We start from the raw sequence: 14,979 nt of genomic DNA on the forward strand, positions 1-14,979 counted from the left end.
ATTTTACATCAGCAGCAGCAGCCTTTAGCAACCCAATGCTGCATGAAGACCTGCCCAGAAAGTTTTCACTCTTTCAATCAGCAGCTGAATTCTCATCTCATCTTCACATTTATTTTGCTTGTTTTTAATATATATAGATTCATGTAAACAAACAAAAATGTTAGTCCAGTCAATCAAGGCCATTAATAAAAAGATTAAAAAACAAAACAACAACTCACTGCTCGTCGGATATCCTTAGAAGAGAGGTCAACCAGCTTCTTGTTCATGGACCACTCCTCGTCTGACTCCATTATGGCTTTCTACAGACAGATTATTGCCAGAATACAATTTCTTATTACTGGGATGAAGGGAAGCACATTCTCTACATGTGGCTAAGCTACTGGTACCTTACTGAGGCATATTAACAACTTGGGTTTAGCCAAAGTAAAACACAAAATAAGCTATATATATATACAATCTGATTCAGCCTGAGGGAAAAAAAAAACTATGATTAAATCTTGCAGGCCACAGTGTAAGAAGTGTGAAGTGCATTGTGGGATAGGTACCTTGAAGTAGATGGGAGCCATGTCCCCCAGCTCTCTGGGCAGAGGAACGCATTCATAGATCATGTGATGGCGGCGTTTGAGGTTCATGTGCGTCTCCAGGAACACGCAGTCTTGGTCTTGATCTTCAAACATCTTCACCAAGGCCTTGCGGAACATCTGTGGACACCAGGTTTGAAATTCAGGAATTCTAATCCCAAACCGAATTTGTTGCCACTCCCTTAGTCGTGACCCAAATTCAAACACAGACTAACAGTAACCCTAAACAATGCCTGCTCTTAATGGTCCATACAGGTCACAATATCCTTCCAACATGCCTTTACAGAGACCTTGACCCAACCCTAAGTGTTAGTCTATTTTTAAAACCTACCGTTACCCAAAACCTTAGCACAATCCACCTGAAACAGTGACATTAGACTGATGTTTTGTGAGCAGATGCTATACACTAAATGGAGAAGAGAGTCTTGTACGGTAAAAGACCACGAGACTGACCTGAATCTCTGTCCAGATGTCCTCGTCCAGGGCAGTGGCTGCTGAGTGGTGCTGCAGGGGCACAATTAAGCAGTGCCCCTCTGCCAAAGATTGACAATTCGGAAGGCAAACATACACCTGCAGAAGGCACATATTACACCATGTCAATACAGGTGACTTTACTATTATTTTTACATTTCTTTGTACTGTAACACAAGTAAGATATCTGGTGACCCCAAATCACTAGATCAAATCTCTGTGAGGATAAATAACTATATCCATAAGTTGACATCATGGGGAGGCTTTCATCCAGCAGAGGATATGAAGATGTAGTACTATACTTTTTTTCTTTTATTAATGTATGAAGTTCTGTCGTCGTTTAGCAAGTCGTATCCCACTTAATTGCAGGCTGCTAAAATAGGAATTTTATGAAGCTGAAAATGTTAATAATTAGAATGTAATTCGATTTTTTTTTTTTTTTTTTTTTTTTTTTTAAGTGACACTATAGTTCCAACGGAGTGTAATAAAAAGACAAATTGAAGGATGTAAAAAGAAATTAAAAACAGGCTTCATCATCTTGCATTTAAGAACCCTTTTAGACATGTTAGCAATGTCTCATTAAAAAATATAGGAAGATAAAAAACGACGCTTCTATTAAAACCTGTTAGACATAATGAATCTGCAGGTGAAGAAAGCAACAAGATACAAAACATCACCCCCAGGTCACTTTCAGTCCATATGAAATAGTCCCTATATTTAGCCATCTCAGTGATAATGTCAAAGACTGCACCGCCACTAAACTGGGGCTTTTATCTGTGACCTGAATGATCTCAACCACACATTTCAAAGTTCAGAAACAGCAGACATCTAAAGAAGGCATTCAAGGAAGTCCGTGATTCTCTTTCAAACTGCCTGGACGACAGCCTTAACACTGTTTTTAGTGCTGCTCTTCATTCCAGCAAAGTTGCTCCTTTACATGGGTTTAATACGTTCATATCTGAGGACGGGAATCACAAAAATGAAACCCAATTTTGGTGGCTCTGCTGAAAAAGACACCTATTTGTCTCCCGGTCCTCGTGTTCTCGCTCTCCCCACCCAGCCAGGGCCGTACCTTGGTGCCGATGGCGATGATGAGGTGCTTGGAGAGCTCGGGGCTGTCGAAGCAGTACGGACACTTCTCCATGCTCCCCGCCAGCCGCCGGTGCTCCTGGATGGCCCGCAGCCGCTGCCTCTCCTCGTCATGACCGGAGTGCTCCCTCTGAGCCGCGCTAGACACAAACATGTCGTCCAGGGTGTGATAGTCCCCGTCCGTCTTCCCCATCAGCTGTATAGCGATACACACAATCGCACCATGAGTTCGGAGGGTTAGATCATATTCATGACACAATGACACCCCAGGATTTTGACATCGGGAAACAATCTCAGTGTATCGTCACTGGAACGTAAGCATTGCAATATTCCATCAAATGGATGCATGTTCTTTAAATGGCAATTAAAGGGTTATTTTTTGTTTTAATATTTTATATTTTTTGTGGAGTGTCCATGGAAACAATGAGATATGTGGGGGAGGCATTTATTAATTTATTTATTTTTTGCTTGTTGTTTGAAAATAAGGGGCTATAAAAGGGAGGTTAAACTAGTTACATGACAGGAAAAAAACATTTCATATTCATAATGATGCAGTAGAGTTTTAAATCCAAAAGGTTAACAATCCGTTTCACATTGGCAGCAGTTCATTCGTCTCCATGAGCCCGGTCTCCCTGTCACACAAAACTAAATTTCATTACCTTGTTTCCCTTCTATTCCTGTGTATTTCAATTCAATTGTTTAGCGATTATAACATTTGTATTTGTATTTTGTTACCTAATTTATAAACTGAATGTTTTTTTCTATGAATACCATGACGAATGGCTTTCCTGCACTGTGATACTCAAGCCTTCTGATACAGATAAAGACTGAAGCAAATTATAATGGAATCTCACACACCCCCACGCGTCCAACACAGCCACTAACTTCTGTTTAATACAAAGTCCAAGGTCATTCATCAAGTCTTCACATCCTATTTTAATTGCCCAAACCAAGTTTCTATTGCTATTTTTCCCCCAAAAGAAAAACTAGGTAATCACCATCAGCACATGAGAATCCAATTAAAACACCTTTACAATAATAAATAAATAATCCACACAATCAAGCACAAGAATTGTTTCCCTGCCAAATAATGAAACGAGGTTTTCTTTCCCCACATAAAAAAACAACTTATTATTAGTGTTATTTTTGTTTAGTATATATTTTCAGACAACAAGGTTCATATTTACAGAAGTCTATTAGACCTGTAGCTACAGTAAAAAAATAAAAAAAGATGGCATTGCCGGGAGCTAAAGGTGTATCATTTGTCTCTTTAATTTTGTATCTCCATGGAAACACTGACGTCTCTGGAGTTTATTAATAATGCCTCCCCTAAAGGAATTATACACATTAATGTTGTCTGATAACTTGCCTTTTTCGATGTAAAAAAAAACCTGAATTAGCAGAGAAACCCTTTAATTCCAGAAACAGATTGGATGCATACAAAAATACAAAACTGGATGTTTTGGATAAGTAATGCCCTCTGGTTTCATCCTTGAAACGACATGGAAATCTGTACCGTCTGAATTAAAAAAAATTGAAATGAGATGGACACTGAAAAATAAATGTAAATAACTGAAGAGATTTTGGTCCACAAGACTATATCTAGATAGGAGTCTCGATTATTATTATTAAATAGACAAGTAGAATTTTCCTGGTATATCCCTATTTTTGCTCTTGCTGATGACATTAAATATCTTTCAGGCAGCTCGCTTATCTTTGTGATAATATCAGGTTTTTGTTTTGTTTTCTTCTCCAAACCCTCATCAGTTTGTCAGTTGTCTTTTTTTTTTTTTTAGCTCAAAACCCTCAAAAAGCAAATAGATGGCAGAAAAAAAAACAGCTTAATATTTTTATCAGCAGTGTGACTGAAATAAGTACTGCACTCCACACAAACAAAGCAGTGTTCTTGATCACTGCAGCGAATGTAGCAGTCCATTGACAGAAATAACGTGCGGATCAAAAAGCGTACACTATGTTTAAAGTTGCTGGCTGTTTTATTATCCTTACAGAGTGCCTGTCAGTGATCGTTAAATGTGTTTACCAACAATACATCATAGACCATTAGTTTGTGAAGTGGAGATCATAGTTAAGAGAATGAAAGAGACTATGATCTGCCTGCCATATTTAATGGCGTTTGCGCTCCGTTTCAGCTGCCAATGAGAAGTACAGCTCGGTTACAGATCCGAAATCCAGTGCTGCCCTGAAGACTTTATCCTTTTAACCTTAAAAGGTAAAAGCAGGACTGAAAAGGACTCCCTATTGTTTTGCTTTAATGCACAATTGTTGTTCTCATTAAAAACATTTAGGAGACAATTTTGATTGTCTTGTGTATACCAGGTCTACCTCATGGAGTATATACTTCTCTGACCAAAAGGCTTCAGTATGGAAAGCATCCCCAACACCATGCTATACTATTTAGCTTGTTTTATTTAGCTGCTAGTTTTTACCCTTAGATTAAATCTGAAAGGCAAACACTTCTTCCCCAGAAGCCAATTGCTAATTAAATATGAAATTACATGCATCAAATAAACCTTTAAAAATAAATAAATAGATCACCCTGCAAAATTCTTACAAATGAGCAATTAACCTTTAATCAAAAGGTCACTTACCTAAAGCAAGAGTATCTTTCAAAGTTATTTAATACAACAAGGCACCAGTTAATGTTTTTTAAATTAGCAGCTGTTAAAAAACATTAATCTCCTTCCTAAGTAAATAAAAACAGATTGACAAAATTTCCAAGTGTAGTGTGCCGGACGTGTGGAAAACAAGCAATGGGATTTCAAGGCTTCGCTTTTCCTGATAAGGCTTGGTATCCATCAAAGTCATTTGCACAAGACTTGATTTTGTTTTACATCTTATGTGATGATGATGTTGTGATACGGAAAGCAGGACTGTGTTCAAGAGACAATATAGTCAATTGTTTTATTAGCAGTGGATCACCAAGCATCTCATTTCCTACCACAGCAGGCTCACAGAAAGTTTAAAGTCACAGACGCTGGCCTCAAACTTTTTTTTCCACGGTACGAACAATGTTCTAGAGTTGCATTCATCCAACATGGTCTTCAAACATTAGGGGGTCTTCTGGCTTTCAATCCACATACGTTCTTCATAAATTGAAAACAGAACCTTCTACATTTTTGAGGACTGGATTTGAGATTATTTATATTTGCTCTACCTGTTTTTTATGACTCAGACGGATCCAGAGAACTCAACTTTTTTTAATGCAATACTTTGACAGGCAGTCTAAGGGTAAGAGAATTTAAGAGAAATATTAATCTCAGAGTTCGTCACAATACAAACATCAAGGAAACTGTGATGGGAGGAAAGAGCACAAAAACTGGTTTACCTCCTGCTGCTTCACTTTTACACATTAAAGCATCGGGAATATGATTAAGCTCACGTACTCAAACTCATGGGAGAAGAAAACCGCATTTTTACTGCTTACACATTCTGCAGTGGTGCTGTTGCTGTGAGTACAAGAGTAACAACTCCTGCTGGTGTCTGAAGCCACAATGGACATGTTAACCTCTGGAGACCAACACTGGAAGTCTGGAAAAATGGAGGAAAAGGCAACCGTTCTGCATGTTAATGTCCACAGCGCCTCCAAAATCAACTCTAAATAAAATAAAAGAACTGCTATAATGTGTGACCCCAGAAAATATTAATAAAAATATTGAAAAGTTATGGGGACAATCAAAGAAAAGGAAAGGCAAACACTATATGCACAACATATCGGATTTCAATTTGTCTTACAAGACTTTTGGCACCAGAACCTGCCATGTTCAAAAGGACTCTGTGAGGGCCATTAATAAAATGAGACAACCGCCAGCTCTGCTTTTCTTTGAGTAATGCAAGGGCACATCACTCCCTGGGACAGAACAAAGCAAACAATTACCTGGGAAGCACTGGCCTGAGGAGAAGTGAAGATACATTGAGAAAATAAACTTCTGCCACTTATCAACCTACAGCTCATTCCTGCTGGGATTGTCTGCTCATCGTCTGAAGCACACGGCCCAAGAACCAGCTACAGTTACATTTAGCACAATGATATGGCAAAGACAAGAGCCCAAAGAATTGTATTTTACTTGTTCATTAAAAAAAGACATCTGATAAATCAATAAACTATTTCCCTCTCAACCAACAGTACTAAACGCATGAGAAGACACAGCAGACAGCTTTATAGGAGCCAGTTTATTATTGTAATTGGTGACAACAAAATTGTTACTGAAGTCTACCTGAAAAATTATCCTGCAAATGCTTACAATTGCTAATGCCCTGCGGGAAGTTGTTCTTCCCATTATAATCTTGCCATTTTACTCCTAAAATTGGGTGCAGTTCATCAGATATCAAACACAGGAACGGTGCCAGCAGGCACTGTCACAGACATTTTCTGGAATCACTTTTATATTATTTTAGCTTGCATACTATGCACTTGCTGAGATGGCACAATAGTATTTATTTATGCTGAAGAAAGACAATTACAGTACACAACCAGGAGGAGAAATCACTCACTTATATTGTTTTTACCTGGGCTGCACAGAATCATTAGATCTCCAGATATAATTAATAAATCCACGCAAAGACATTTCATATTGACAACAGAGGTTTAAGATGTTATTTCAGCTAAAAAGGGGTTTAAGCACACTGAATGCATGTGAACTTTCAAACTGGTTAACGCGCATTTCGATCGTTTTGAAATTGAATTTGAAGTTTGGGATTTGGGAATACAACTGACTACCTTGCTTCTAAATAATATCTGCACATTGATTGAATACAAAATAAAAAACCTGATTGAATTGCAAAGCTCAGTATATTCACTGCCTCTAGAAAATTAAATCTGTGTTACTTATTTGAACTTTGGAAAAAACAAAAAAAGAAATGCTTGAATAGACATACAGTGATGGGAAAAAAGTATTTGATCCTCTGCTGATTTTGTATGTTTGCTCACTGACAAAGAAATGATCAGTCTATGATTTTAATGGTAGGTGTATTCTAACTGTGAGAGACAGAATAACAACAAAATAATCCAGAAAAACGCATTTCAAAAAAGTTATAAATTGATTTGCATGTTAATGAGGGAAATTAGTATTTGATCCTCTATCAATCAGCAAGATTTCTGGCTCCCAGGTGTCTTTTATACAGGTAACGAGCTGAGATTAGGAGCACTCTCATAATTCATTATTCACAAATGGAAGAAACACAAAATAACTGTCAGTCTCCCTCGGTCTGGGGCTCCATGCAAGATCTCACCTCGTGGAGTTTCAATGATCATGAGAACAGTGAGGAATCAGCCCAGAACTACACGGGAGGATCTTGTTAATGATCTCAAGGCAGCTGGGACCATAGTCACCAAGAAAACAATTGGTAACACACTACGTTGTGAAGGACTGAAATCCTGCAGCGCCCGCAAGGTCCCCCTGCTCAAGAAAGCACATGTACAGGCCCGTCTGAAGTTTGCCAATGAACATCTGAATGATTCAGAGGAGAACTGGGTGAAAGTGTTGTGGTCAGAGGAGACCAAAATCGAGCTCTTTGGCATCAACTCAACTCGCCGTGTTTGGAGGAGGAGGAATGACCCCAAGAACACCATCCCCACCATCAAACATGGAGGTGGAAACATTATGCTTTGGGAGTGTTTTTCTGCTAAGGGGACAGGACAACTGCACCACATCAAAGGGACGATGGACGGGGCCATGTACCGTCAAATCTTGGGTGAGAACCTCCTTCCCTCAGCCAGGGCATTGAAAATGGGTCGTGGATGGATATTCCAGGGGTCAAATACTTATTTCCCTCATTAACATGCAAATCAATTCATAACTTTTTAGAAATTCTGAATTTCTGGATTTTTTTGTTGTTGTTCTGTCTCTCACTGTTAAAATACACCTACCATTAAAATTATAGACTGATCATTTCTTTGTCAGTGGGCAAACGTACAAAATCAGCAGGGAATCAAATACTTATTTCCCCCACTGTATGAACATATCAGGAATCCTATGAGCGACCGATGTTCACACAACTCATGAACTCCAAAGCCTTTGCCAGCACAACATACCTTTGATGCCATTCTGGAATACAGCATGTTCTGGTCCTCGGCCGTGCCCATCTTCTCTCTCTTCACCATCTCCTTCAGGTCCACATTGTCGTCATCCTGGAAGTAACGCACCCTCTCCCCCTCACGATGGGTCTCAATCTGGGAAGAAACCCCCGCGTGTGAAGTGAGTTTGGCATTTCATACAGACTTAAACACCACTTTCACTCAGCACTTGGTCAATTAAGACAATGAAAGGGCGAGCATTTCCAAATGTTTCTGATCACACTGTGCAACCATGTAGGAAGAACAACCCTTCACAGGGAAATTTAAAGCAATTTATATTATCAAAGTAACAAAAACACTTCGGGCCTTTATTCGGGTTTTCATTCATTACTACGCATAGAAGTAAAAAAAATGAATACAGAGGAAGTTTTTATTTTTATTTTGGTGAGCATTAAAATTTATTTTGAAACTCCTTCTGCTCATGTTTTAAGTTCTTAGTTTGCAGTTCAGTTCCATTCCCTCTGTCCTTAAACAACACATAGAGACTTGCTATGTTTTTTGTGTGATTAAAAAAAAAGTCATTATAAAATGCATCAGCTTTCTTTTTGGTCTACGACATCAAGTCCCCTCCATCTGAACCCTGTAAAACATTCTACATCACTGGGCTACTCCCTGTCTGGGGGATACATGAGTGGCAAAAGCTGGTACATGATGAATTTTGACATCACCAACATAAAAATCTGCAAAAAAATTTTTAAAAATCCCAACTCCCTCTGGAGAGTATTATATAAACAAGCTTATCTCACTGAGTTACTGCTACCATAAAAATAAAGTAACAATTACAATCCATCATGGAAAAGCCAGAAGACTGGGTGAGCCCCCGCATTTCAAGGCAGCTGTAACTGAATTAAGTGAGCCAGAAACGGAAACCCTGCCTATTTGAGAAACAACATACATTTTGAATATTTCTCTGTACACAGAAGTCAGGGGTGCTAAATTAAAAACTAAAAAAATCTCAAAGTGCAAGAGATTAGCGCCATAAATGGTGTCAATGTAATTAACCATGCCACTATTCTAATGTAAAACAGGCCCGTGGGCATAAGTAAATGCAGTCAAGTGGTTTCCTTTGAAGCACACTGTTAAACACGTGCATCCTGCAATGTAAATGAATCAGTACATAGGAAGTGCAGGGCAACACAAAAATGGGAGAGAGAGTAAACAAGGTCTTTCAGTAAAAGGGAGACAGAGACTCTTTACCGTCTGTTTCTTTCGCCGTCCCCCTCTGGGCTGCAGTGATTCAGATGAGGCGTTGACGGGCCAGGCTCGCCCAGAATGGTCTGTCCGGAACAGAACCACCTCCTCGTTCGGCTCCCCTGCACCTGGAGCCTGGAGGACAACCACAACACACACGATACAGACAGCACGACACAGGGCAGCGGCACAGACACGACACTCAGCCAACAGAGGGGTTTTCTGTCTCCTGTCCATGTGCTTAGTCCACTGCAAACCACTAATACAGTAATTATATTCAATGTTCATATCATTCTTTCAAGAAAGGACACTTGTCTTGAGTGATACCTGAAGTCTGTCCTAAAACAGCAGGCATCTCCAAGTATTATTCCATCCATGTGAATAAGGTTTGAAATTCGTATTTAAATGTATTTTGTAATCCAGGATTTGATTCTTTAGTTTTAGAACACTAATCCTATGGATCATCTGAGGAGCTTTTGCATCATCCTGAAACTACCACAAACATATGAACCTCCCTGAATTGCTTTATATAATGCATCTGTAAGCTAGTAAAGAAGAACAATACACTGTGCCAATGTAAAGTGCACTTATCACAAAGATTAATTTGTCCAGTGTCCCGTCCTCCTGACAGATGTTAATCAATGTCAAAATTCAGCATGATGCAGTTATGGTGTCATGGCCCTAAAGACACTAATAAGGAGGTTATAAAAAACACTAACAAAAAGACCAATTAGACCTTGAAATGTTGACTACATTTTAATTTCGAAAAGTTGATGACATGCCATTAAATAGAAATGTTCACAGCAAGTAATCAATTTACTTCCATGTAAATATAAACAAAATTTACCAAAAAAGTCAATTGAATTGAAGTGTTGTACGTTAATCAGCTGAAATGTCATTATCTTAAATCCATGTTAATTGTTTCTGTTAATTACGGCTTTGTGTAATTTCGGAGCATCCCAAGTGTATTTGTGGTCACATTTTGCATGATGTATGCAAAATCAAAGTTGTAGATTGTTATTCGTGTTGAGATTTTAATAAAGCCAACACCGACATAAACTCAGGAGACAAGCCATCTTCTTCACTGTGTAATATTTACAACACATTAAAAATGAATAATTCAGTTTTAACGTGTGTAATGGTTTTTATTTTTAGTTTAAATATTATGGTTACCATTTACGTTTTGGATATGCCCATACAAAGAACTTATAATATATTTGGATAGTCATTTTGTATGTAGGATTAAATAAAATAAAAAAAATAATCTTTATACAATTTCTAGAAATATCATCCATCAACACAACACCTGGTGACTAAATCACAGTAAAATAATATTTGCGTACAGAGTCATTATACGTCTCAGATTATGTTAATGGCATGAATAAATCTACCTTGTTTAAATAAATGTGAATGGCTGACATTTATTAGAACAAACAAATCAGTCTGAGGTTTAGAATAAAACATCTGCTCAGCACAATTCCCTAAACACACTGCATTTCCATGCCAAATCCATAATAGCACCTAGGGTTTTCATTATTACCAGTTACGGAGATATGTAGTGAACTTTCCTCTAAGTCAGTTCAGGTGTGAGGTCCCTCAAGATAATGCATCGTTTACAAAGCAATTCATAATCGTTCTTGCCAAATGGGATTCATAACAGAACACACTTCCGAGTTTACAAACATCTTAATACTTTGAACTGGTTTAATCTGCCAACTAAATGGCTTTCATGAGCAATGCATGTTTATTTAAGCATTGACAGGTCTCTATAGCGCCAAGAAGTTCCCCATGATCACTAATGTTTCCACTGTGGGCTTACAAACATTAAGACCCATCAGACAGACCTCAATACCTGCACAATCACTGCACATCACAGGGCACACACTAATTGTACATTATAAGGCAGTGAAGAGGGAAATGAAGCATGCTATATCTCTCATAACTATTCATAGAAGCCAAGCACAGGGCACTGAAAACCTCTTTCCTGAACTGTGCTGAAATCACGTGGCTTACCTTGGTCTCAGACTTTCTCGACATGGACGCAGAAGAGACCCTTTGAGCTTGTCCGTCCTTTGCCTTGCGAGCCGCCTCCAGTTGGGCCTTCAGCTTGTTAACCATATCCTGTGGAAGAAAGTTGGCGTGGCGGTAAGTTGAATAATTAATTTAGAATCAGTGTTTGGAATATTGTACTTTCATGGCAGCTGAAAAAGTAACTCATGTCTCAAATGTGGCAGGTTGTGTATACAGTATTGACTGGATTAAGCTCTAGTCATTTTTATGATTAATTATCTTCCATTATTAAGCTCTTTGTCAAAGGCAACTTAAATTAGTAAAAGTTGGTCTGGCTCCTCAGGCTCAAAGTGAGGGAGCAGAATTGGAAAAATCTGCACAAATACTAACACTGTTCTCTCACAGACAATCATAATTATAAGGAATAAATGGACCATACTGGAGCCAAATAGGCTGGAAACTGAATATTAATTTGATGATGTGACTCTGTTTACAGGAAAATATCTGTCTGGGCCTCTACAAGATTGTACACTTGAGAGTGAGGTATCTTAATAGCAGACATTTAAACGTCTTTAAGAGCACAAAAGGTTTTATACCCATTACATTAAAAAAAAGTCACCCCTGTCCTAATAAGAAACCTTCTTATTTTATTTTTCATTCAAGATCTTTCCCACGTTACTTCTAAAAGTAAATACAAATAGTCATGATAGATATTTAATCCAGTTGGCAACAAACTCAGAAAATATGTCTCCGATATCGTGTAGCACAGAGCCAGGGTCCAAAGATCAGGCCCAGCAACAACAGAAGATAAAACCAGAACAAACGGAAAAAAAAAAACTGGAAATCTAACAATGACAACAACAAAACTGTTGTGGTCAAAAACAGAAATGTATATTCAGAGCTGAAATAAACATGAAATTAGGCAGGGTCAGGCATTTCCAACTAAGCACTATTAAATTATAAAAAAATAATTAAAAAGGCAAAATCAATCTACAAATACAAATAAAAGCAACTTTGAAGGAATTAAGAAAAAAGCTCCAGGAAATATGTAATGCACACTATCACTGATATAGACGTGACCATAAATAAACGTTCTGGAGGAATGGTTCACAACACCGTACCATGTTTCCCATCAGCTCTGCTTTCACCAGCTTCGCTCCAAGCTTGTTCATCTCCTCATCTGTGAGGACAGGCACCTCCTCCTCTTCCTCCTCCTCCTCCTCCTCTTCCTCCCTCGCAGCAGCACTTCTGGAGCAAGTAGGACCACTGTTATCCCCAGAAGGAGGGGAGAGGGAGAAAATAAGGGTTTCAGGGCAGGGTATATATACAGACAGAAAGGTAAACCATCAGTCAGGCTTTTGGAGAAGATGGTGATGCTTGCATCGTCTTGAATATTTTTCGGATTAGCTAATAGAGCTGTTCTGTCGGGATTTTAAAATTTAAATCCTCCCACCGCAGCTTCCAGTTCCTCACCTGGAAGAGGAGGCCTTGCCAACACCGTCTGGAGACTCGTGCGGCACCGGCCTGGGTTCGGCCTGCTGCCTCTGCGCTGTGGCATTTCCAGGTCTCTCCTCTGCTCGGTCTCTCCAGTCTTTTCCAGTAGCCCTCTCAGACGATGCTGACGTTCTCGGAGCCCTTTCCACCTCCATCTCTCTGGTGTGCGCATCTGAGCTGCTCTCTTTCCAAGACAAAAGACTGGTGCCGTCACAGTCGTCATCACAGTCAGGCTTGCGGAATGACATGGAGTTCCTGGCGGGGGCTGGAGATGAAGAGAGGCCTGGTTTCTGACTCCAGTTCCCAGCCGGCACATCGTCCGTGGGCTTCAGGAACCTGGTCTTGAGGGCACTATGTGCGGAGGAGGACTCGTCACGTCTTCCCACCAGCCGAGGGCTCTCTCGTTTGGATTGAGACTCTTCTCTAGACCGTCTACCTTGTCCCTCCATTCGGTGATCCTCATGCTTGACGTGCTCCCGGTCCCCCTGCAAGTGCCAGACTCTATCCCTGTGCCAGTCTCTGGGCCCCCCACTGTCTCCTCGGTGGGGGTGTCCGTCTTTATCACGACTGAACCTGCCCGCTGACGAACGGTCTTCCTGTGAAGACTGCGGGCCTGATTTTCTCCACCGCTCCATCCCTATGTCCCGGTCTCTTCTCCTGTGTGGAAAGGTTGCGTCGTCCAGCCTCTTCTGGAACTGTTCCATAGACTGGGAGTGGGGGACAACATTTATTCACATAAATTGCACCTTCTTCAATTATCATTTTTATCTTCCATTAGAGTTAATTCAAATTCTGGCTAGAGTATAAGTTTCTGTGCAGTTACGAAGTACTGAGAAACAATTAGGGCCTGTACATTTGTTAGTCTACTGGGATGTGCATCATTGAATTTAAAAATGACTGTATATCAAGGTTTATGACTCTACACTTGAGTATAGGTAAACAAGCCCTGCTATTGATGAAACCAGCCTGCAGGGTCAGACAGTGTAACCCTGGCAGCTCAGTCTGAGGGATAAGGAGGGGGAGCAGATGCCCTGACTGAGTCTTAGAAATATATTCAAAAACAAAGGAATCTCTGGGGCTGTGGACTCACCCCATATCTCTCGGACACCACATCCTCCAAGCTGCGGTTCTCTCGCTCGGCCTGCTCCTGCATGCGCTGGTAAGACTTCCTGAGCCAGCTCAGACCTCCATCATTAACGACTCCAGCTTACGGCAGGACACACACCATGGAATTAGCATCACACACCTGGACTTATTCCCATTCTTATAGATTTGTTTAATAACACGCATACATCTTAAATAACCAGCTGATGGGGCCAGCTTGTTTGTGGAATACAAATGCTGACCAACATGATAGAAATAGCCATGTGACTAACGACCGCCGGTGCGTCGAGAACACTGCGGGAAAAGGCTGTATGTTCCGACGGCCATTACAAACCTGTAGAAGTGGCTGAAAATGACAGCTACTACAGCATCATCCCAAGCCATGGCTCGTGGTGGTCTAAACATATTAATCATTTGTCAATGTAATTGAATAACAAAAACCAAATGATCTCACCATCAATTTATCACGCTGCAATAAATGTGATATAATTAGCTCGTGCAGGAACATTCACTACCAGGCAAGACTGAAGGTCAGGCATCGAATTCTGCGCTGCATGTTAACGTGGCATTTTGTGATGCATCCAGTTAAGACACTGGGAGTCATGATTTCACATGGACAAATTCTTCAGTCCTATGGGTAGTCTCATACAACGCTGTATAAAGGGGGACATATTTTCCAGTAAGATTAATCTACAAAAAAAAAAACATTTTCTTTCTAGGACATTAAGCCATACATGCTTATATATACAAATTTAAAATGTAGTTCTTGAATACCGTCACTGTACCATTGGGGCTTTTCTGATATAGCAAAGAACCAATTAAAAATAAGAAATTTTTTAAACCACACAGCTTATTTAAAGCCTAGACAAATAACTTTCTAGCTTCAGCCAGACTCCTCTAGAGGGATACATTAGTAATGTTCTTCAAAATCATTAATCTCCCAAT

The 14,979-nt window shown here is 39.7% G+C and overlaps 1 protein-coding gene across 1 annotated transcript in view; it reads right to left on the reverse strand.

Annotated features, from left to right (window-relative positions):
• The window catches only part of cwf19l2 (CWF19 like cell cycle control factor 2), a 38,619-nt gene that overhangs the window by 5,269 nt on the left and 18,371 nt on the right, over window positions 1-14,979 (reverse strand). The window contains exons 7-16 of the mRNA XM_066699296.1: window positions 14,021-14,136; window positions 12,910-13,637; window positions 12,558-12,702; window positions 11,440-11,547; window positions 9,433-9,561; window positions 8,194-8,331; window positions 2,125-2,337; window positions 1,035-1,151; window positions 546-701; window positions 219-299 (exon numbers count right to left, since the gene is read on the reverse strand). Of these exons, the coding sequence (XP_066555393.1) occupies window positions 219-299; window positions 546-701; window positions 1,035-1,151; window positions 2,125-2,337; window positions 8,194-8,331; window positions 9,433-9,561; window positions 11,440-11,547; window positions 12,558-12,702; window positions 12,910-13,637; window positions 14,021-14,136 (1,931 nt within the window). The remainder of the gene's footprint in view (window positions 1-218; window positions 300-545; window positions 702-1,034; window positions 1,152-2,124; window positions 2,338-8,193; window positions 8,332-9,432; window positions 9,562-11,439; window positions 11,548-12,557; window positions 12,703-12,909; window positions 13,638-14,020; window positions 14,137-14,979) is intronic.

The sequence above is a fragment of the Amia ocellicauda genome, chromosome 3 (genome assembly GCF_036373705.1).
Source record: "Amia ocellicauda isolate fAmiCal2 chromosome 3, fAmiCal2.hap1, whole genome shotgun sequence".
Taxonomy (NCBI): domain Eukaryota; kingdom Metazoa; phylum Chordata; class Actinopteri; order Amiiformes; family Amiidae; genus Amia; species Amia ocellicauda.